The sequence below is a fragment of the Thermobia domestica genome, chromosome 3 (assembly GCF_964235325.1).
Source record: "Thermobia domestica chromosome 3, izTheDome1.hap1.1, whole genome shotgun sequence".
NCBI classification, from domain to species: domain Eukaryota; kingdom Metazoa; phylum Arthropoda; class Insecta; order Zygentoma; family Lepismatidae; genus Thermobia; species Thermobia domestica.
In genome coordinates this window covers 61,181,305-61,206,656 of record NC_137456.1, presented here as the reverse complement: position 1 = coordinate 61,206,656, position 25,352 = coordinate 61,181,305, and the positions used below count along the sequence as shown (strand labels likewise).

Sequence of the window (25,352 nt, the reverse complement as noted above, 5' to 3'; positions counted from 1 at the left end):
AATTCTTCAGAATAATTACGCTCTTTGTGAAGCTTATTACACCTATGAAATATCAGGTAATATTTCTCAAAATTCGTATTAAAATAAATTATTCATTAACACAAGCCAATTTATCACATGCTTGCACGTCCAAAGTTTACCAAGCTGAGCCACAATATACGGTGACAAACTTCAATCATAGAAATATAGCAACTTCTCTCGTTAGTTCGATGGCCTGCATAGAATTTTTCAAAATAAATCACTTACTCTTCTTGAAGATTTATATAAATACGTATATTTCTATAGTAAGATATCTTATTTTTATAAAAAAAACAATCCAAAACTTGTTTGAATCACTACTTCTTTTTCGCCACCACACCATGCGCCAAAAACATAAAATGCTTCTGCACATTTTCCTTTTCTTCTTCTTCTTCTTCTTCTACTACTCTGCAAAATCGTCTCTCGTTCTGTCCTGCGCCCTTCAATGCACACTTAGCTTATGATTTTAGATTCTTATATCGTTAGTACGCCTAAAACAATACTTTATAGTTTAGCACTATGCAAACTAGCTTACTACAGATGTAAATTATTTCTAAATTGTTAAATTACTGATTTTCTAAATAATTTGTGGCCAGTAAAATAGCATACATATCTGAGATTCGCAAAATTATACGCAAAGTGTTATGGGGGCCATACAAATCTACATGTGACATGTACGTTACATACTCCCGCCTCTCCATTAAAAATTTAATGGTAATTAAATTTTTCTTAGTCCAAGCTTAAAATTTGTTTATATACTATAATAAAACTTACTTAACATAATGTATACAGTACAGTTTTCTCTTTAATGTTTAGGGTAATGTTTTAACAAATCCTTCCGTTTCTCATCCGTACAATCGAAGATTTTTAAGTTTGGAAAGTTTTCAGTACCAAGAACTTCACCTTGTAATGTGTGTAATAGTGCTCGATTCCTCAATACCTTTACTACTAGATACGGACCTGAATACACATTCATCCATTTAGCAGATTCTTTCTTTACGATAGATGACAAGTAGTGAGTGTGAAGCATGACTAGTTGTCCTTCCTTAAGTTCGACCTGTTGTCTATTACTATTTGCAACACTTTTATCTTTACCGGAAACAATTATATACGGAGTTTTATCTTCCACATGTTCTACGTTCTTGGGCCATGGAAAAGCTTTCCTAAAACTGTCAACACTGGAATAATTCAAAAATGATTCAGCGGGTACTCCATTTATACTAGTGCAATATGAGTGGTTCAAAAGACGTTGGATTTCCACTAAATACCGGTTCCATTTCGTCTGATCCTTTCTACTATATAGACGAATCAACCTATTCAGCTCCTTATGGCTTCTCTCAGTTACTCCATTCGAAGTGGGAGAGTAACTCGAGGTGAGGATATGGCGAATTCCATATTTCTTACAGAAATCCTTCCACATGTTAGAAGTAAACTGTGAACCACGATCTGATACGATTTCTTCTGGATATGGTAATAAATGGAAATATTTCTTCTCGAGGCTCGTGATGATTTCCTTGGTATGAGCAGTTCGCAAAGGGAGAAACGTCACAAAACGTGAGTGTATATCAATTATAGACAGAATATAATGATATCCTTCACTAGGAGGTAACCTCCCTACAATATCTATGCCGAGTTTCACGTGCGGCGCCTCCGATTCAATATGGCATTCTTGTCTAATGATTGCTCGAGTAGAAAACTTTGTTCGTGCACATTCTACACAGCTGTTAATATATCGTTTAAATGTATATCTCTGCTTCCTCCAATAGAAGAACGACTTACAGAACTTCAGACATTTTCGTACTCCAAAATGCCCCATTGGATGTATGGAATTTACTATCTCTTCTATGCAGCTTTCCGGGATTACCAGGAGCCATCGAGAGCTTTTCGGCGGTCGTAAATATAAGAGCTCATTATATAACGTTAACTTATTGTTCGAACTTGTATTTCCCAACTGTTGTTTCAGCTTTAAGCACATGCCATCCTTTTCTTGTTCTCGTTTTATCTTCTCGTAATCAATCTCAGAAAATTGTGACCTCGACAGAAAATTGATGTAATGCACTTCTGGTTCAGCTTCAACATTAGGAGGGCTACGACTCAAAGTATCTGCAACGGTGTTCTCCTTTCCAGGGCAATGATCGAACTTCAAATCAAATTTTTGCAACTTTAACAGAATCCTCCTTGTTCTTGGATCAAGACCTCTTTGAGTGAATGCATTAGTAGCGGCTGCATTATCCGTGTGGACATAGGTCTTTCGTCCTATGATATATTGTTGGAAGTGCTCGCACAAAAATAGTATAGCTAACAACTCAAGCTGTGAGATAGAGAGAGATAACTCATGCGGTTTCACTCGACGGCTTGCATAACCAATGACTCGCTGTTCCTTTTGATCTGTCCTTTTCACCTGTCGGGTATTGTGCTAAATATCCAGCTAGGTTTTCCATGCATGCATCACTATATATATGGAAAGGAAGAGAGAAATCTGGTTGGTCAAGTGCCGGCGGATTACTCATAACTACTCTAAGCTTATAAAACGAATCAAGTGCTTCCTGATCGATTACAAATTTTCGATCCTTTTTTAATAAACCATAGTTTTGTCGTAAGCTCTGCATATTTAGGAATAAATCGATTTCTCCAGTTAACTAATCCCAAAAACCGTCTAAGCTGTTTTCTAGTTTTAGGTATCGGGAAGCATCCTATAGGCTCATTTAATTTAGGGTCTACCTTTATCTCTGTTCCACTCACTATGTGACCCAAAAATTTTATCTCAGTTTTGAAAAATTCACACTTCTTAAAATTTAAAGAAAAGTTAGCCCTTTCAAAAATGTCAAATACTTGTCTTAGATGTTCTAGATGATCAGTCTGTGTAACACTTTTCACAAGTACATCGTCTAAATAGAGAACTACAAAGTCACGAGTTGACTCATCAAAAATTGCGTCATCACATGTTGAAATATGGCTGGAGAACTTTTAAGACCTTGCGGAAGCACCGTTAAGACGTATTGAGAACCCTTATAAATAAAGCTAGTACAATCGTACGAAGCTGGATGAATACTTATTCCACAGTATGCGCTGGAAGCGTCGTAAGTTGAGAACCAGTGAGCCTTCGCCACATGATGAAGCAGATCATTAATCGGCTCTACCTGTACTTGGGGAGCAATAATTTTTTCATTAATAGCCCTCAGGTCCAGTACAGGACGAACTCCTCCAGATGACTTCCTGACTACATGAACTGGATTTTTATACGGTGATAACTTTTTCTTGGCAATACCTAACTTCAACCATTTTTCAAGCTCCGCTTCAAATTCCGCTTGCATATTTTGTGGCACAGGATAGATAGGTTTAACGACTGGCAAATTATCTTTTAATTGTATTCGATATGGAGGCGCTTTAACTCTGCGAGGGTATTCCGAGAACAAACCCCGATATCGCATCAGTATTTTACGGAGTTCTTCTCTAATTTCATCTGGTAGATCATTTCGTGAATTTATATACTCATTAATATCTTCCTCGTTTACATTACAATCAGAATTTAGGGACGATTCGGTGGTAGTCATCCTTTCTGACTTTTCTTCAGATGACATATCTGGCGATGTAGCTTGGCAGAGTACAATTGGGTCACACATAAAAGTCCTTTTTCCCGTTCTTTCTAAATTAATCTCCAAGTCCTCATACGGCACCTTCACTAACATCACACTAGGCTGGTCAGTAGAAACTGTCACAATATTACCATTACTATCTCTCATTGTAATCTTCTTTTCACCTCTATCTAAAATTACTTTAAACTGATCCAAAAATGGACATCCAAGTAGTATATCGACGCGCAGATACTGAATAACAAACATCGTCACTTCGAAAATATGGTCCTGAATACTTAAATTAAACGTCTGTACACCCTTAACTATAAATGTTTCCTTTCCAGCAAACGCTCCCAACTTTAGGTTAGAATATGGTCTCAGCTTCGCTGATGGGAATCGTTTCTTTAGTTTACACCAAACTTCCCAATCCATAAGAGACAGTTCAGATCCGGAATCAATAATACAGGTTAATTGCAGTCCCCCTATATTTCCCTTCACTGTAGGGGAATTTGAGAAATACCTGACCTCGTTTTCCTTCTCAGATTCTTCTTCCTCCACCACAAAATTTACATCAAATCGTACGAATGAACTTGGATTAGACATATCACCTAAAGACTTTTCTTCTAAGTTAAACCTTGGAATATTTATCGGGCCACGAATTTCGTTTACAATGGGGTGTTCAGATTTTCCGCAGTTATCCTCCCCCACTAAACAAGGTAACTGCGGGGCTAGTTTGTTGACTTAGGGATTGTTTCGTCTTCATCACTATGTCTAGGATTTCTAGAATAGTCTCTACTCTGATCGTTCTCGGAACTACCTTGGTTATTGCCACTGTTATTACTTTCAGAGTTATGATTTATATTTCGATTATTAAAGTTATATCCGTAACTATATCCTCTTACTCGTCCACGACCATTTCTCCTATTATATGAACCGTTTCCTCTGTTGTATGAGCCAAATGTTTCATTATTACCTGACTGTGATCTTTGATTATTCCTATTCCAGTGAGGCTGATAATCTCGATTATTTCGATTACCACTAAAACTCTGGTATCCATTATTGTCACTATTACTATTTTGGGGACTTGGTGGTGATCTATTGTTAGTTCGTGTATAAGTCAAAAATTCTGTCTGGCTACCGGTTTCCACTTGCGTTTGAGGCATCTTATTGGTTTTAGTTTGCCGCACAAAAAACCTTTTAGGTCGAGGGCGAGAGTCAATAGAATTCGTTTGTCCTGCTAACGCAGCTATTTTTGCCATTAACTCTTTAACATTTTTGCATAAATGAGAAGCTATAGTCCGGGACTCTTCTGGCGGCAAACTTTTTACTACTAAATCTATAATTTCAGCTTCATCCGGATTATTAACAATTTGGAAATAATCGTCTATCAATCGCCAGGTAAACTCTATCAACGACGAATCCTTCATTTTGTCGTATCGGCGAGATTGTAACTCCCACTTTTGCGCCCGTTCGAGTTGATCATTACAGTACATCTCCCGAAATAACCGTTCAAAATCCGCATAAGACTTAATACTATGTTCGACACTTTTATACCACGCTCGGGCATATGATGTTAATTGCTCTTTTGCGATTTCTAAACGTTCCTCATCGGTTAGTGACGGGTAGTTCGATAAACATCTTTGGAGTTTTTCCAAGAACTCACGAGGTTTTCCTTTTGTAGTATTTCCATCATATGTAGGGAAATAGCTACGGTCACTAATTTTAGGTTTCTTTATTGATACTAACTTGGAGTCAGGTACAGTCACTCTGGGATTCTCATGCGAAATAGAATTAGAAGTAAGATATTTACACGTTACCGTCTGAGTATTGCTATTGGGAGGAGGTTTAATATAATGGCCATTATCGTATACTCCGGGAGTAAATACTCCACATCTTAGGCTTGATTCCGTCGTCTGTGCATTTCCAACTCGCGAATAAAAACTAGGGCTTGGTTGAGAGATGAAAACTCCGCTGGTCATACCTCCAAACAAATAAGGTGCTGACCAGGTGGTATTTACGCCTCCAGTTGTAATAATATTAGTAGTTACACAAGTAGTAGCTGCCTTTGTGGAATTGATGACGGTTGGTGGCTCCCCACTCACGGTCTTGAAGGTCGTTTCATTTATAATCGATTTATCTTGGTTTATTCCTTCATACCTTCTCTTCCGAGAAATTCCTAACTCGCCAGTATCAAGAAGTGTTGGCTTTAACTCAATAGCTATTAGTCGGTTATTAATTTCACTAATATCCTCTGCAGTTTTTCTCTGTATATCATTTAACTTCTGTTGCATTCCCCGCGTAGTGGCATCAATTAATTGTAAATCCATTTCTACCTTCTCAGACTGTTTACGCAACTTGCTGACATCCCCTGTGTAAGAAACCATATTCGATTCGTAAAGTTCAAGCCGAGAAGAAATGCCCTGAACGGTGGTATTTACCTCCCTCAACCCTTCTTGGGTTTGCATGGTCTGCTCCCGTACAGCAGAAACTTTAGCGTCAACTTCATTAACCTGAGTTTCAAAATTTTTAACTTGTTCGTTTACTGCTCCTATTCTTTTCTCTATCGCGCCATTCACGCGCTCGTCTACTTCTTTAATCTGAATCTTGAGATCATCTACTGATGTCGCTAGAGATATAATCTCAGAATTAGCTCTACCTAGACCGTCATTTAAATCCTGCTGTACTAAGTCAATTTTATCGATAGCATTAGTGATACTTCCTACTCTACGACTCATATTATCGAATTTCACCGACATGTTCTCAAACCTATCCTTACAATCGTCCTGTAACCTTTTAAACTGGTTTTCATTGTTTAATTGAACAGCTTGAATCTGACTTTCTAAATTCTCTATCTTACGATCTACATGAGCAGTTACTCCACTTATCGTGTCGTTTATTTTAGTAACCATAGTTTCCATTTGACTGTTTAAGTTAGTCAACCGAGTATCCATTGTTCGATTATTTTGTTGCATCATTACTAATTGTGTCATTAAATCCGACAATGTTATATCCGTATTTTTCTCTTCCGGACGTTTGTCTTTATTGGGTTCGCTTCTCTCGATTGCATGCTCTAAAGTATTCCCATTAGCCGTACTACTTATGTCACTTGTTTCATTTCCCTGATTGGAAATTCCCTTGCTTATCGGTGTCGACTGAGGTTTAAGACCAACACCAATAAAACCATTCGTAATACTCGTATTCCCATTCATCGTACCATTACTAACGGTAACTGATATTGGCGGTTCCTCCCGACAGTACAAACATCGCCACCCCTGATCATTTTGTAATGCTACATTTTGTTCATCTATCTCGGATAAACCCAAGCAATTGAAATGATACCATTCATTATACTGCGTACACTGTACCCAGTACGTGTATAAGTCATTTTCAGTACGGTCACATATGTGACACGGTTTATTTTCAGAGTTATTACTCCCTTTAAAAGTATTAGTCGAATTCGTTGAATCCATCGTTTACAAATTATACTCACACAGTTCAAACAATATAAATGTACCTGTTTGCTTCTTTTCATATAATAGCCTCACCACTAACCATGCAAGCTAACTTCCTAATATTCATTTTGCTCTCTATTTACTCTCGTCTGCTCTCTCACTCTTAGTTTTTTTCTCTTCGAAGACTTCACAATCTTAGTGATTTCCTTTCGAAGACGAAGACATCAGGGTCCTGTCACGGTCGCCATTTTGTAACCTTCCCCTCCTTGCCCCTCTCTGTTCCCTTGTTAGCCCTCAGTAGATTTCCCGATGAAAACCACTGGAGGCAAACTTCATCCGAAGATATTTTTTTTACCGTGTTACTTGCTCGCACAAAGAAACTAATTGGGGCAAAGAGAGAGAGGTAAAGTTTGGGAGAAAAGACGTAGAAGGCGAGTGTAATACTGATAATTAGTTCTTTAGTCACTCAACCTTAAATTATATATGTACGTATATATCTGGAACACAATACTTGCGATATCTCTAACATTTACGCACCTACGTCTCTCAGAATATAACTGACGATTAGTCACTAAAGAGTAATATATAAGTATTATTAATTTTCTAAAAGAATACGAAAGCTAATATTATTAATGAAGTTACTATTTACATTTACGTAAGATAACAAAAAAAAACTAACGAATAGAATGAAATAAAGAAATAGCACAAACTTACCATATATATATATATATTTCAATAAAATGAATATTCTGCAACGTTTACAAATGCGGCAGATGTCTGCATATAGAAACATTAAATCCTCAAATTTTATGTACTGTCTCAGGTTATTTAGTTTAAAAAAAAAGTTTTCTATTTTTTTTTACGAAGATCCGTGGGAACAATGACTTTAGCACAATGGATTTTTTTTACACTAATCGCTTTTAGAATGTCTCACTCGTTTTGATGATGCACTGTTTATAAATGTAGTCATATCATCACACAAATGGTGGACACATCTGATAAGTTTTGAAAAATATGCAGTTACACATTCCGGTATTTCACACTATTTATAACGTCTGTAGTTTACTTTTAGAAAATACTCAATTTCGTACAAGTTACAACGTGCTATTCACTTAATTACTGTGTATGTATCACACGTAGTTTCATATTAAACCTGACATTCAACTTCACAGTAATACAACAAAATACTAAGAATAACTGTAAAGGATAATATCTAATAAAAGAGCTACTCAACTCCATTGCAATATGATATAACGAATTTACGATGGATTCCAAAGAAAATCTTTTAGCTAGGAAATAATTCAGCTACTGAGAATAACATATAATTAATACTAATTGAAACTGTTAACAACTTAATTCGCACTATAACTGTGGAAGGAATATCATACGGTTATCAAAATTGTTATCAAGGATAATTATCCGGTCAGACCTTTAAACTTCTTAATACTTCCTAATCTGTGTGTCTGTACTAGCGTCTGCCGTCTTCGGAACCATACTCAACACCATCCTACATGTCAATAATTTCATGAACATATCACCGCTTCAAGCCGCTACTTGAATCTGATTGATTTTTTTCAAGTTGGAAATAACTCACTAATGTTTTTTTATTTAATTTGATTTTTTTGTACTGTTACCAACGATAATAGTCATAAATTTTCCACTTCCAATATCAGTAGTATGCAATATGTAGCATTTCACCGGTCGTTCAGATCTCCTACGTAATACTAAGCGCAATTATTGTATTACTTTGTACTCCTTTTTTTCTCTTCGCTCAAACAATACAGACTACAGAAGAAAAATGCAATATAGAAATTCTTTGAACTAAGCATGACGAAAATATTACTTCAACACTAGCAGCAAATTAAACAGAATATATATATATATATATGCAAATCATTATCGTTATTATTTGTTTTAAGCACTATATCATGATAAGGTCGGAGCTTTAGGAACCCCTCAGATTAAATATTCTATAACGTATATGACTTCAAATAGAACAAAACAAATAAACACATTGAAATTTATTTTGTGTCACAAGAAGTAATGGCATTTTTGAGAGCATCAGTAGCATGAGATTGTCGGACAGACGAGAGAGCAGAGCATATACAACGAGAGCTACATTAGGTGGACGAATTTAGTTGGATCTAAGCAAAATACGGTTTGCCCAGTTAACGGGGTAAGCTTAGGTAGTTTTGCATTACATGGTTAGTGGCTTGGCTTTAAAGCTTACTCAGAATTCATTGTTACGGATCTATTACGTAAAACAAAAGGATCTACATTAGCCATCTTTATAACGGAATAAACACACAATAACAATTCTTCAGAATAATTACGCTCTTTGTGAAGCTTATTACACCTATGAAATATCAGGTAATATTTCTCAAAATTCGTATTAAAATAAATTATTCATTAACACAAGCCAATTTATCACATGCTTGCACGTCCAAAGTTTACCAAGCTGAGCCACAATATACGGTGACAAACTTCAATCATAGAAATATAGCAACTTCTCTCGTTAGTTCGATGGCCTGCATAGAATTTTTCAAAATAAATCACTTACTCTTCTTGAAGATTTATATAAATACGTATATTTCTATTGTAAGATATCTTATTTTTATAAAAAAAACAATCCAAAACTTGTTTGAATCACTACTTCTTTTTCGCCACCACACCATGCGCCAAAAACATAAAATGCTTCTGCACATTTTCCTTTTCTTCTTCTTCTTCTTCTTCTACTACTCTGCAAAATCGTCTCTCGTTCTGTCCTGCGCCCTTCAATGCACACTTAGCTTATGATTTTAGATTCTTATATCGTTAGTACGCCTAAAACAATGCTTTATAGTTTAGCACTATGCAAACTAGCTTACTACAGATGTAAATTATTTCTAAATTGTTAAATTACTGATTTTCTAAATAATTTGTGGCCAGTAAAATAGCATACATATCTGAGATTCGCAAAATTATACGCAAAGAGTGTTATGGGGGCCATACAAATCTACATATGTGACATGTACGTTACAGCCTGCACCCAATGGGGACCACCCATTTGCAGCAGCTTGATATAGGAAAGTATCATAGAGGCGGCCATGGACGATGACGAAGTCCTACCTAAACTTGTATTTTAAAGCAAATTTTTTAGGTCTCCATCGAGCTTTGGCTGCGGTGAAGATTCTCTAGACCAAGTTCTACCCAGGAAGAAGAAGCGCAGGCAACTGAACGCGCGGGTCTAGAAATCCTTTTGAAAGCTTCGATAGCTAGCCGCCAAGGAGGTGTTAGATGGCTCGAAGATCTTTCAAAGCGTTCTTTACCTGATGCCATGAGGGGCTTCTGGCGTGATCTGTTAGGAAAGGAGTCAGTTCCTTATCCCGAGGAGACAATTCCTTCCAAAAGCCCCCTTCTGAACCATCTGTGGGATCCTGTAACGACCGAGGAAGTTACAGAAGCTCGGCTTAGTCGTGGTACCAGCTCTGGGCTTGATAGTTTAACAGTGAATGAGCTAGAAATTTCAGTCCGAGTCCGCCTCTAGCTGCATAATCTCTTTCTCCTGTTTGGTACTCTGTTAGAGCACCTCAAATTGTCGCGAAAGATTATAATTCCAAAGACAGAGCGTTCTTTAACGCCAACCGACTACAAGCCAATCTTTATTGGGTCTGTATTAACCACCTAGTTTCGTAAGATATTAAGCAGTCCAACTAGTCAAGGCTTCAGTATTCGATAGCAGACATCGGGCATTTTTGCCTGTAGATGGCATCCTGGATAACATCTCAATCCTAGACGTAGTGAGTCTGTTGCGAACCAGCATTTATGACAATATCATATTGCCACACTGGACATCTCCAAAGCCTTTCTTTGACTCTGTGTCGAAGCATGCCATCCTTGCTGCTATCTTCCGCATTGGCGTTCCACTTCCTTTTGTGGATAACGTTGATACGTTATAATTGGCTCTGTGATCATCCTGGAGCACACGGGAACAACCTCTAAAATTATTTTGGTCAGTCGAGGTATTCAACAGGATGACTTCCTCTCCACTATATTCAATCTAATGATCGACTGTGTGCTGTGTGCTGTATCCTCTGAGGTTGAGTTTGATCTCAGCGCATTTGATCTCAACTCCTTAGCCTTCGCAGATTATTTGGTGCTTTTATCATCTACTGTGCCGGGCATGCAGTTGCGGCTGGATACTGCACTGGAAATTCTTTGGAAGAATGGCCTTGAGCTAAGCCTGAAGAAGAACTTGACGGTCTAATTAATTCCGGACGGCAAAGGAGAAAGAAGGAAGGGAATCCTGACGGAGCCAATGTTTCACGTGGAATCCGACCCTCTTCCCGAAACTGGTATTATGAACCACTGATATTAGTTGTAAGTATAATTTACATGTACGAGACGTCAGACGACCAGACTTTCTTCAGTGCTTCATCTTGAAAGCGTAATTGAAACCGCATTTTGAGTTTTTAAGTAGTGTTATAAATTGAGTAATACAGTACCACATTTGTAATGCCCAAGATCTCGACAATTTGGAATCCAAACTCGAGCAAATTTCAACCAGAAATCCGATCACTGCTTTGAAATCCAAAGTTCTAGCACGTTGTGAATACAGACACTACAAACGCAGTTATCTAATATTATCGTGGAAGGTGACTTGTCTTCCAGTTCCAAGAAATAATTTATTTCCTCCTCACCTTCCTCCAGCTTCTAAATGCCCCATCATCATTCTTTTTTAAGGTAAATATAGATTTTTGTACTTTTCACCTAATTAATTTAAATTTCTATTTAAATATTATTAATAAGGTATATTTGTTAATATTTTACCTTAAAATTCAGTGCATATTTACCGTTAAGATCATATTGCTCAAGTTTGTGGGACCTAAGTACAAATGAATCTAATTCCTCTTATCTTAAAAGGAAAAAAAATCCAAGACATCACTGTGAACAGAATAATCTGAATTTCTAGCCAGAACATCAAATATTCCTTTTGCCTACTGCGAGATTCACCGCTCGCGCCCCATCTTAATTGCACTACTAATTGTAATGCCACATTTGACCTTTATATAAATTTTTGTCCAATGATTTTTATTCTTAAGTAATGTAAAATTGCATATTCTTGACTCTACAATAACAAATCCTTTGGTAATTTCAAAATTGCGTGTGCGCTTTATGAAAAAAAGAGGTTTTAATTATTGTACATATCCTTATAATTTGTATGAACCATCGTAATAATATATAAACAGGTATTATATTGCAATTAGTACCCAAGAATTAAAAACTCATTTGTCACGAAGGCATCGACACGAATGCAATTTGGCAAGTACTAATGAAGTTATTATTAGAGCAACTTAGCGGAAATCTGCAAATAATTGTTATTCTTGGAACTGAAAGTATTATTTCAATGTCAATACTTTGATAGTTTTAACATTTTGTTTATTATTTATTTTGAAATCACGCAATTATTTATTTCTCTGGTTAGACCAATGGTAAGTTCGCTCAAAATGGCATATTATTGCGAAATTCCAGTTTTGCAGTCAATTTACTTTTGACTTCTAAAGCGAAAAATCTTTTTTTTTTCTTTTTAGAAAGATTTACTGCATTTTTATTATTTATGCATTAAGTCAGTGGAAATTCTAGAAAATACTTTTATTACGTTTTTTTTCCTAAAACTGTGTGATTTATCTATTTTAGGTAACGCCCTGGGCAAAATGATACACCATTTTGTGTGATTGTTATTATATGTAGCTTTAAGAAATGTTTTTAAAGTAACATAAGTATATTAAAATAATAATTGCACTACAATGAGAATACTGCCTACAGTCGGTGATGATTCCAGGGATGGCCCGGGAGGAAATTCCTTCCCCTCGGAAGATAGGAAATTTCCCCTTGGGTATTTCTCCGATCGTGTTCAACTTCGGTTACCAGTACTTTTGCAGTACTACTGTCACCTCTTGGTTGTTCAAAGTCCCTGTCAGAGGAAATATCCTATAATCGTCACTGTATACTGTTATATGTACCTTTGCTGGGTCCATCACCCGGGAGAAGTTTGATTTACTTTCCACCGCACATTGAATTGTTGGTTTATATTTATTGTGCTATTGCTGAAAAGAAACGTTAAACCCCTAGTCAATTCATTATTTTAAAATGAAATACGTACCAGACCAAATGTCATGAACTTCATGGATGTAGATTTCCCATCCGCGTGGAGAATTGCTGCTTGCATTCTGAGATGAACTATGGTGTCCAGTCAATAAGAGGAAGTACCCATAATCCTCTCCTAACATTATGGGTCCACCAATAGGAAGAAGAGTGAAACATTGTCCGTGGAGGTAGTAATATTGTTTTCTTACTTGAAGATCTGTCAAAAACAAGTAATAGAAATCATTATTTCAAAAAAATGGTTAAGAAATAGAATCATTTAAAACTGCAAGGTGAGTTCGGCTAGTTGATTTATGTTTGTTTTCAAGGAAGCACTTGACAATTCGAGAATATGCTACCATATTAGAATGATCCATAGGGTTTGAGAAAGCCTGTCATTCTGTTAAGAGAAATAAGTCATGCAATATCTTAGAGAAATAGGTCACAAAATTGAAGTAATGGCAACCTTTCATTTGCGAGATTTCAATCTTTATATATATATATTTAATATTCTTATAAATTGTTTTGTAGCCAATTCAATAAGGTGGCTATGCTTAGCTCGTGTAGAATAGTATTATTACTACTATTATATCATGGTTGAAACCATGACGCATGTCCAGAACTACTATTGTAAGATTGTTAAATGTTTTTGCGTTTATCTATTCCAATTGTATCACAATGTTTTAGAGCAATAATTGTTACATTGATCTTACTGTCTATCACACTTCCTCTTTTGATTTCATCTGCAAGGTCCTCATACTTGCTAATCTTTGTACTAGATGTTGTATTATGTGCTGTATGTTGTTACTAAGTGGGACTGCTACATTTGTGAGAGCTACTTCTGTGCCCATTTAATTACAAACTACTTTAATGCAGATAATAGTCATTGTTGGATATGCAATGTATATTTCCGTAGTCGATTCAATATTGTAATGAGATTCATTTTATATACGTATTAGCGCCTTGGGAGAAGACAATGGTGGGTCACATTTTCTGCCTTTCAAGTAAATTGAAAAAGGAAGTTTAACATTTCCACGCAATGCAATGCAATATAATGAATGATTCATACCAATCAAGCCTCCGAAATTTAACTATCTACATACTGTTTTGTGGTTCGATCCCAACCTATTCCACTTAACAACTCAATATCACCAGAAGTATTGTCTTCCTACGAGCCGCTCATATATAGATAAACACAGTGGCGTATTTACGATTTTATTTCGGGGGGCTTTGCTAACTTTCGGGGGGAGGGCTTTGCCTGACAATGTGAAAATTCTGCAAGATATTTAATATTCTTTACTATAGTAAGTAAGGTTTCGGGGAGGGCTTAAGCCCGAAAGCCTCCTCCCCTAAATACGCCACTGGATAAACATATAAATAACCATGTTTGTAAATTAAGTCTCTGTTATAATACAATAAGAGCTATCAGGGGGGAAAAATCTACCAACAGCTAAAGCCTTGTATTAAACTTTATGCAGTATTAAAATATGGTATATATTAGGGTAATAGCAGTAAAAGAGATTTTTTTTTATTTTTTTAAAAAAAACGTGGCCAGGATGATATTCCGGAAAAACTTTTTGCTGATAACTGTTTAAAATTCTTGATATAATACCACTACAAATTTTACGGTATAATATCATAAACTATGACTAGTGTCAGGTAATAAATAGTATATACAGTGGTCGAAGTGAGACGGTATGCTGTGGTATGCCATACTGCCTCTGGTTTTTCAGTGACGAAGGCATGCCATCTCTGTTTTTTCAATAATTAAAACATACCGTCACTGGAAAGATATCTAAATACCTTTAATAAATCCATTTTTATACACTGTAGTTGAGAAATAGCTTTGCACGTGAAAAGATTTTATTTCTTATGTACGAATAATTTCTAACTTGACAACGCCGACATTTTTGTTCTTTTTCCTACATTTTGTTTTTAATATGAGGTATCTTCAAAGAAGTTCACCTAGTTTATATTTTGATGTGCCATATTGAATTGTTTCTTTGTTATGTATGTGTGTGTGTCTTCTTGGCTTAATGCCGTCTTTTGAGTGGCGGGATTGAGGGGTTGTCTGATGTGGGAGCGGACTTTCGGGGGGTTTGGAATATCCTATAGTCGAGTGGGGGAACCTGGAGTTTTCACGCAGGAAATTGTTAATATTCTCATTCGGTTTTTGAGTATTTTTGTAATTCTCTATAAGACAACATAAGGGGATATTTATTTATTTTTTTTTCAGAAAGTTGGCGGGGGATCAAAATCTCTTCATATCCTCCTCCGCCCGTTACTACAGAGAAGCTCTCCAATGGTTATCAGTCATTATGTAAATAGAAATGCAATCTTTTAGGTAACATACCCTCACTGCATTTCAACATTTAGATAGCCGGTATTACGAGTCAAAATCAAACATACCACCTCTGCTTTTTTTCCACTTTGAACACTGAGTATATACAAAGTTCAATTGTAAAAATTTGGAATTAAATAAAGATGTACGTACTTACAATGAATGAACGAAATGAATTTTATATTGGTCAACACAGAAATAACATTTATCAAGACGGTGTAGCAAATAAGAGTAAGAAATTATACATGTTATCCGCTGTAATGAGAAACGGGGAAAATATGGTTAAATTCAAGAAACTACTTAGAAGGTATCTCCTAAAGAACTGTTTTATACTCTTGATAAGTTTTATAATTTTAACTGTAGAACACATAATTATACTCGCTAATTGACCAGTCCAATATCATGAAGGATGAGCCAAGGACACAATAAATTAAATGGAATTAAATATTCAGGCGTTCTTGTAACCTTGAAATGCTCTCTTTAATACAACCCATTCAGTGATGCAATATTAGAATTTTTTATATTATAAGCTCGACCGTTATCAAAAATATAGCGCATGAGTGGCCAATCTTTTATGGTTGGGGGACTACTTTTCATTTTAGAAATCACCTGCGGTCTACTTATTTGTTTACCACGTAGCTAGAGGGAATCATGAGACAAGAACAGTATACACCGCAGCAGTCTACTTATCTATTCACTAATCTGCTAGGGGAAATCATGAAAGAAGAACTGTGATGATGGAAACAGAAAATATGACACAAGTCACCGCAGGCTTTCTCTCACAAAAACCAGCTGCGATTGACGTGTTGTCCACCCCTGATATAATGTATACTCACCCCGTACACAATCGTTCTTTTTTGTAAATTTAAGGTGAATGTACGCTGGAATATAAAAATATTATGTGGATATACTCCAAATACGCCCCATTACATCCCTACATTTCAGAAGGTCGTTTCATCCTTACGGTAATGAATTGCAGGCGTCGCCATAGGCGCTGCATTTGCTTCAGTATCATATCATACACATCACATGTGAAACAGTTATCTACAAGTTAGGAGAGAGTCTCTCATTAGGATTATTCATTAATCACTCGAACAGTGTTTCTTTCAGAAACAATGTTCCGAGAGGGCACCTTAGTATTTTGGGGAGCACTGCTGGTACTATTCTATTTATTATTATATTATAAACTATTATTTTGGTCTCCTCCCGGGGGCACTCTCAGAGCTCCGGGGGAGGGGCAGTGCCTCCCAAAAACATTTCTGAAAGAAACACTACTGCACTCGAAGGAGAGCGGTTGTATCCACCACAGCTGTCATTAACGACTCATCCACTAGAGACCAAGCGCGAGCAAGAATGATCCACAGAGATTGCAGGAGAACAAGCCTCGACTAACTACTTGAAGCAGCCTACGTGACCGTCATGGGAAGACAACAGTGTACTACATACAACAAGTCTTCTAGGAGTAAGTGCTTGGCTATTTGTGAAAGCGTTTCGGATGCGTTACTTCCCGCAGCGAAGGCGACCAAGGTGGCTATTCAGTAATTTTACTTCCGCCAGAGTTATAAAACACACACACACAAACACAGCGCAACCGGGAGGAACAGTACTTTTACAGCGGCCCGACCCCCTATTTTATCACACGTAATATCAAGTCCAACTAAAAATAGTGTGTCTGTCTCAGTGGCGTAAATCGTTACTCACTTGGTGTATTAACTAGAAGGTTGAGGGTTCGATTCAGTTGTAAGCTTTCTTTTCTTTCATTATTTCTAACTTAATCATTCATTATTTGCTTCTATTCGCACTTCACCCTATTGAAAGATGAGGCCAAGAACGTCTCCAAATAACTCTTTACAGTAGCTTCAGGCATTAACTCTCTGTTCAGTTAAACTTTGGTGCTGTGTTGCTACATCTACAAGGACAGATAAAAGAGCACTGTTATGAACTAACTTATTTCTTTGTTTTGAATCGAAATTGTAATATGTTTTGGTTTTCATTCTCTGTTTCCAATAAATAGTTCCCATAAAGAAAGAAATCTGTCTGGAATTTTAGTTTACAATGATTCGTTATGAGGACATGGTGTAATTTCTTAAGTATTTAAATGTAATTTTATATTTATGACGCTTTATATATGGCCATAAAGGGTGTTTCATATATAGGGTATATAGGGTGTTTCAAAACTACACCGACAACATTTGGGAGGTGATTCCTGACACCAAGGCAAGACAAAAAATATAGACTAACCTGGGTGCACAAATGCTTCCTTTCGGAGTTATAGGCTGCCGAAAACATGAAAAAATGAACTTTAAAGGTCCGTAGCTCCAAAACTATGGGGCCTACCGTAGTCGGGTCAAGACTTTACTAAGGAACTAATATGTGCTCTATCCAAAAATGCATGCTTCAGAATTCTGCAGTACTTTCGCAACAATTTTTATAGAAATAGTTAGTGAGTACTTCAGATTATATGCCCGTAACCCAACTGCCTGTACAAAAGTTGTTGCGTAAGTACCTTAGGATTCTGAAACATGTATTTTTGGATAAAGCACATATTAGTTCCTAAGTAAAGTCTTGGCCCGACTACGATAGGTCCCATAGTTTTGGAGCTATGGACCTTTAAATTTCATTTTTCATGTTATCTGCAGCCTATAACTTCGAAAGGAAGCATTTGTGCACCCAGGTTGGTCTGAATTAGTCCTAGAAGCAACAGTCCTAGTCGCGACAGGAATTGTTATCTGTCCGATTCATTTACATTGAGATGATGGAAGATGATATGATTCGCTCTCGTGAAATATGTTTCCCCCTGACGTTATTAGCGTCCGAACAACCTTGCTATGAAAAATGTACGTGCCAGTGATACTGTTTGTCTCTAATGTAAGTGTAAATAAAACTTATTCTGAGTTAGATTTGATATAAAATATATCAAATAACGAAACAACAGGGATATTTCCATGAGAAGCATATTTCCATGCAATTAATTATTGAAAATCCAATTGTAATATCCCCTTTCTTCAAAAGCTCTGCTTTATGTACTTAATTTAATTCAAATGTAATTACTCACTAAGCAAAGCAATAGGCCTATATTTTATTTTGGAAAACTTAAACATGTAAAAGCTTACCAACTATCCACTTTTTACAGATCCTAAGACTCTATGAATAAAATGAAAAACACATTTCAATAATAAAAGACAGCTTTTGAGATCCCTTACATCTGATTGGCTTTTCCCAACCAATCCACCAATTACAATGCAGTGCACTCTAAACAATTCAAAAGATAAACAAAGTATTTAAACTACCTTCCCCTTGTTGTAAACTACCAAAACGTAAACTAATTGCCTAATTCGCCTTTCTCCCTTGTTTTGACTTATACATAAAAGCCTGTCGTATAATAATGAGATATAATCTCTTACAACTAGATGAGTTATTAAGTCCTGCGAGAGATTTGTAACTTGTTTAATAATTTCGTAGGATACAACGTGTTCTTGAAATGAGACCTCAAGGAAAGTAATTTTTTCATAGTACATTTTGTTAGGTTATAATTACACTGCCGTGAAACAAGTTAAAGAAGACGGGACCTTATTCTACTTCCATTATACTAGTATGAACGAATCGGTGACTCACCGGCCAATTAACAGATCGAATCGGTCGCTCATAGGACAGTTAACAGTTCCTGTCGCACGTAAGACTGTCGCAAGTAGGACGACAGCGGTTGGTCTATACTTTTCGTCTTATTTTGGTGTCACGAATCACCTCCCAAACGTTGTCGGTGTTGTTTGCTTGTTTTATAACACCCTATATATACTATATTCAGCCAGTTACGACAGAACAAGTTCCGAAGTTTAGTCACTTGAAACAGATCCCTTTGTGTCAACCGAGCGCATTACAAAGGTGGTAACGTTTTGGATGCGTAGGAGTCAGACCTATAGCTTTTCTTATTTTTGCTAAAGCCATACATATTTTTTGAAAGTGGGGTAACAGCGTCTACCCGCGTTCCCCCTCACTTTTACCCCTGAATCTATTGTATATTTCCTTCGTGTCTGCAGGTAATTTGCATTTCATTTTAAATTAACTGTCCCTATCTTCCTCCGTGAAATATGTTGCCCATCCGATGTTTATGAACATTTTGTATTATATTCCCAAAAACATTAAACAATGAAAAGTTTCAAAAATTATTAGACGTGCATACAATCAGTGACGTCTCCTTTATGAAGAAAAAATAACAATTTAATCTATCTATAGAAAATCACAACAGCACTTTCAAGGTGACTATTTTGGAAGAAAGTAAAAACACATATTTTCTCATTATCAAAAAATCACACAAAGTGCCTTTCTAAATTCCAAAACAGTTCTGTGACAATATAAAAACTAGTGTTTTAAGCAAAAGGATCATTCTACCTACATCTGACAATTGTGAGTTAGGTGTATCGAATTCACGTCGCGCAGGAACTGAGAACGCAGAAAATTCCAAGATGTGGCTACCAGGATTGGCATCCATTACAGGACGTTTGTGAGTATGCTTTGTGTAATCGAATATTACATGACTTAATTTGAGTGAAGGAAGGACCACAAAACATTAAAGGACACACACGAGAGAACCAAGGACTTCCCCTTGGTGCTTTTCTTTCCACTATATTACTTTGTTATATATTATTATCCTGTATATATCATTCGTTTTTATCTCAATATCTTCTTAGGTGATGGTTCTAATAAATATTACAAAATGGAAGACATTTCCTTCTAATTGCCCTTTTAATATAAACTAGTAGCATAGCGTGACAATTTACAAGCATCTTTAAGCTCTTGAAAATTTGGCAACATATTATGGCTCCCCCAGAGGAATCTCTCTCGTGTGATTCTTAGTGTTTGTGTTCCTCTTTTCACACATATAAGGCACTTTTTTGCTTTGTTAACTCCATTGTGGTCATTTCATTTCTCACATTCTCTTGTCATGCCCACGACTCGCAGTCAGGCTTCTTTCATTCCCTTAAACACACCTCAAGTTCAAAATTCCAACAATATGGCAGGCATTTCTTCCATCATTCCCGATATATACAGTGCGTCCAAGGAACAAAGCGCGGATTTATTTTTACAAAATTTTTTGAAGATCGCACTGGTCAATAACTGGGATGACTCAAAATGCATAAAGATTTTCGAAAAGTCCCTTTCTGGACCCGCTCAACATTGGTTCTCCACCCAAAATCTCTCTACCAATCCCTGGTCAACCGTCCAACAAAAATTCCTAAAACAATTTGGCGACGAGCAGGTTCCACGATCTCGAATTCACCGGTATAGGGCTCGAGTTCAACTCCCCAATGAACCACTTTCTCATTACGTTTTCGCAAAGAAATTTCTGGCAGATCAGGCATACACGCAATTAGATTTTCAGGAGTTTCTTTTAGAATGCGTGTCGAGTATGACACCCGAGAACATACGTTGGTTTGGCACTCGCACCATATCTGACTATCCCACATTTATTGATGAGGTTACAACCTTAGAACGCACTCAGCTCATGGCCCAAAAGCGAGAAACGGACTCTTCCTTTTCACGCCAAACTTCAGATGTCCCAACTTCTAGCGCCATTCAAGAACTAACTCATCAAGTTTCACAGTTACAGCTTCATCTCAACACCCTTTCAAATTCTCAACCTACCTCTGTTCATTTCGCTCCTACCCGTTCTCGTTCTCCTAGTCCTCACAATCACAACACCCTCTCTCCTAACCATAAATCCCTTCCCTTTCCACGGTCCCTCTCACCCCATCCGCCGTCCTCCTGTCTCCAACATTCTCATTCCACCAATCCGACCTCTTCTTCTTCTAACTCGTGTACTCATTGCTCCACACACCCATCTCATTGTTGTCAATGTACCGCCTCCTCTCATTGTCAAACTGTCCCTCAGTTTCCCCCAACCCGTAACACTCCACGAAATGATAATAATAACGGCTCTCGTAAAGGCAAGAACAATAAGCGTTTTAATACTAAGCATTCTTCCCAATCCCAAAACGTCTATACTACACAACAGCCAACCATACCCATTCCCCCATATCCATTCTATCATCCCTTTTTTCAATATCCTACCCCTATCCAATCTTCATCCTCTAGACTACGCAGTCTCTATTGACAATCATATGTCTAACACTTCTTTTTCACTATCTTTACGTTCTTATATTCTACACTGCCTTATTTGTCCTTTTATTCTTTTGGCATATTTCGATTGATTTAACTTTCCCTTACTTATTTTTCATATCCTTCTAACCCTTCTAATTTCTCTACCTCTTCATATTTATTTTTAAAATATGCTTCCTAGCTTTGTCGATTTCTCTTCGTAATTCAACATTCAGCTTCTCATATATATATATATATATATTTTTTTTAGCTTTCCTCATAACAATTCTGTTTCTATACCCTTCTTTTCATTAGTTTCTTCATTGTTTCAGTAACCTGTGACTTCTCACGTTTGCTCTAGTCTAATCTCGGTATACTATGATTTCTTCTCCATCTTTTGTTAATTAAAGCTTAAAGTGCTCCAAAGTTTATTGGTAGAGTCAATATTGTCATATGATCATGGGTAAAATACATCGTAAATAAAAATATTTTAATGTGAATTAATTTGAATATTGCGCATTTTAACATTGCTAAATATTATATTGTTCATATGTAAACTTACTATCCTCCTTTTGTCCCAGTCCATAAAGTGCAAACGTTTCGTTCACTTCGTATGTAGCTAAGTTCCACACATCAGATAAGGAGGTGTTCCACCAGGAAAAATCCTTCCAAATGGAGGTCAACTTCATGTTGATCTGTTTCAAGTTAAAAGTCTGCAACATAAAAATAAGTTAATTTTAAAATAGCAATAATAATGTCATTCAGATTTTATATGTATTTCAGTTGGTATATGTTTAATTGTAATTATCATATTTCCTCAAAAATAAAAATTGAAGTTGCGTGTGTTTAAATATGGCACAGTATACAATAGAAGAAATCCAAGGACTTTTTAGGTTTGGGGGTGAATTCAGTTTTCATTCCTGACTGATTTCAAACTAAACATGGGAAATTATGTATATTAAGCAATTTATATATTAGTCCGTTTTAAAAACGTTTTAAAATGAATCATATATAAAGAAGAATATGTTTGTTTGCATGTCGGATTGCTATACAAATCCACATCATTGAACCGTTTAGGACGAATCTTATATGAACTGTCTAAAGCCAGACGGAACTAACTTTTTCGTGGTCTGGAATATTGCTTCTCGAGGAAACAATGACTGCTTCACATGAACTGCTATCATTGGGAAATGGATTCCACGTAACTGCACTTAGTTTGTGTATAAGTTTGGCGTTAATTTTATTCGCTGTGAAATACGCGAAGCGCAAGTGATTTCATCCTTAAACAAAGAAATTGGCAAAAATATAGTTAGTGTACTCTGGTTTCAAACAGCTCAAATAATAATAGAATCATTGAGTGTAATAATTATGATTTGTATTCGTATTTTACATTGATATGAAATAACAAAAGCAAACCATCTTGAAATTATGAGAAAATATACACTTTTCATTTTAAAAAAACGTACACAAAAACCTGAAACGATAATAACCTCCTCGGTCCTTGCGTCCAGCCCGCTGGACCTTTTTTGTTGAGTAGTTGACGCTAAACTATTGTTGAATACGTTGAATCCACGTGTGCAGCTTACTGGATGTCTGTGCTATCTACGTACGAATTGTTGATTTCATTTGTTTCCATCGAAACATGTTACTACTGAAAGAGTAGCCATGGATGACGAAGGTGGTTCTAATGAACAAACTCCGCATGGAAAAAGAGGTAGTGTATCACTATTTATTATTTTTCGGTTGTAAATCTTTGCTTACTCTTTGTTTATAAACCCGAGAACATAATGAAAGTATAAAATATATGAACTAATTCCATTTCAATACTTTTTTGTAAGTTACATTTTCAAGTCCAGCCGACTGCACATCAGGGCTTTATCCTGACCAAACACCATATTTTAGTATTGTTAACGTAAAATTGTCCAAATTTTCTCTAATATTATTTGTGTTCATTCTTGCAATGGTGCGTTCATGTTTCATTGCAAGAAACATGCAATTAAATGTAGTTGAATTAGCTTGTTTCGAAACCAGAAGATTAAAAAGTACTTATCACATTAGCCTATTACTAGGTGAAATATGTATTTCATGTATTTACTTGAACCGATGTAACATGTTATTGATCGACTATTATATTCTTTATTTTAGGGAGGTTACATTTATCAAATTAAGAGATATTACAAGAATTGGGTAAAAGTGAGGTTGATCCTGGGATTTCCGATTATTCTGACGCAGATCCAGATTCGAAAGATTCTGGACAAGACTTAAATACTTCAATGTATTATATTTCTTACCAGGTAACTACAGTAAGCCGGCTAAAATTAATTTTGCACTATAAATTTACTAATGTAATTCTAACATTAACAGGGTGTTTTTTGTGAATTTTATCACTAGTTCGATTCCAAGAAGAGTTATTTGCATCGTATTTAAAAACGAGTAGTTGTTCACATTCTATTTTATGCAATAGTTTCTGCTGGGCTTCTTGTCTGTGCAGAGAAGGGATGATGTTAAACTACAAGCAATTAATAAATGAACACAATCGAATGACAAATAAATAATTTTGGAACTAAATTTTGTATAATAATTTCCAGGTAACCACACTAGGAAGTTTGTTTTGAATAATTATTTTCACCTTTGTTCTTCATTGTTTCTAGACCTCCATTATTTTATTAAATTATTTCTTAACGTTATGTACTATGGGAGTATTACACATAATGAAGTATGTATGCTTCATTAAACTTTATTCAATCACTTGCTGCTACAAAATGTAGGGAACATATTTTAAAGTATCGATAAATAGTATAACATATGAGAAAATAATACTATTGAATTTTGTAGTTCTAAAGATGAGCACAATTACATAACTGAAAATCCAGCTATGCGTTTTAATGTGATTAGTAGTTCTTGATTTAAATTAGCGTTATCGCTCTAATAATTTACTTTATCTTGTTTCAGGAAGACGATTCGGGTTAACATGGAGGAAGAAAATAAGGAAAAGGCACAAAAGAGAACTCAGATGGAAAGTGTCATTTGAAAACTATTTCGCTGACCTTGCAGACGCTGAATTAAACTTGGGCACAACAGAACATGGAATTAATTTGAACAATTTTAGGAGATCGTTGCCGATCAAAAAGTAATAGGAGAATATTGCAGGATCATAAGATGTTGACACCGCTTAGTGCAACTTCTGAGAAGTACAGAAAACTAACTCACGAGCATATAATAACAGGATGCCCTAAGATCACCTTGCTTCAAGATTATTACTGGAAATTCCTGAACGTTCCTACTGTAACACAAATGCCACGCGATAGATTATTCCGAATCCGTAATTATATTCATCTTGTTGATAATTTAACTGTAACAGACGAAAAAAATTAAAGAAATAAACTGTGGAAAGTACAACAAACTTACACGCATTTACAAATAAGTGTATGCAATTTCCATTATCAGAAAATTTGTCCATGGCAAACATGTGATTCCATTCGAGGACAACGTTAATCTGCGCCAAAATATGAAAGGAAAACGCAATCCTTGAATTCTAAAAAGCGCATCCTTATATGGTCACGACAGCGGTCACAGCTATCACCAAACTTGCTTGGGAACTGCTAGACTATCCTCCGTATAACCGCGATCTGTTATCCTGCGACTTCCATCATTTTGGTCCATCAAGGAGCACTTAGGAGTAAAATAATTCACACCAACTACGAAGTTAAAACGTGTGTTCTGAAATAGTTGAAAGATCGTCACAAA

General features: G+C 36.2%; 1 protein-coding gene across 1 annotated transcript in view; it reads right to left on the bottom strand.

Annotated features, from left to right (window-relative positions):
• The window catches only part of LOC145680428 (degenerin-like protein unc-105), a 553,540-nt gene that overhangs the window by 20,606 nt on the left and 507,582 nt on the right, over positions 1-25,352 (bottom strand). Inside the window, exons 4-5 of the mRNA XM_081750948.1 lie at positions 22,168-22,318; positions 13,188-13,388 (exon numbers count right to left, since the gene is read on the bottom strand). Coding sequence (XP_081607074.1) covers positions 13,188-13,388; positions 22,168-22,318 — 352 coding nt within the window. The remainder of the gene's footprint in view (positions 1-13,187; positions 13,389-22,167; positions 22,319-25,352) is intronic.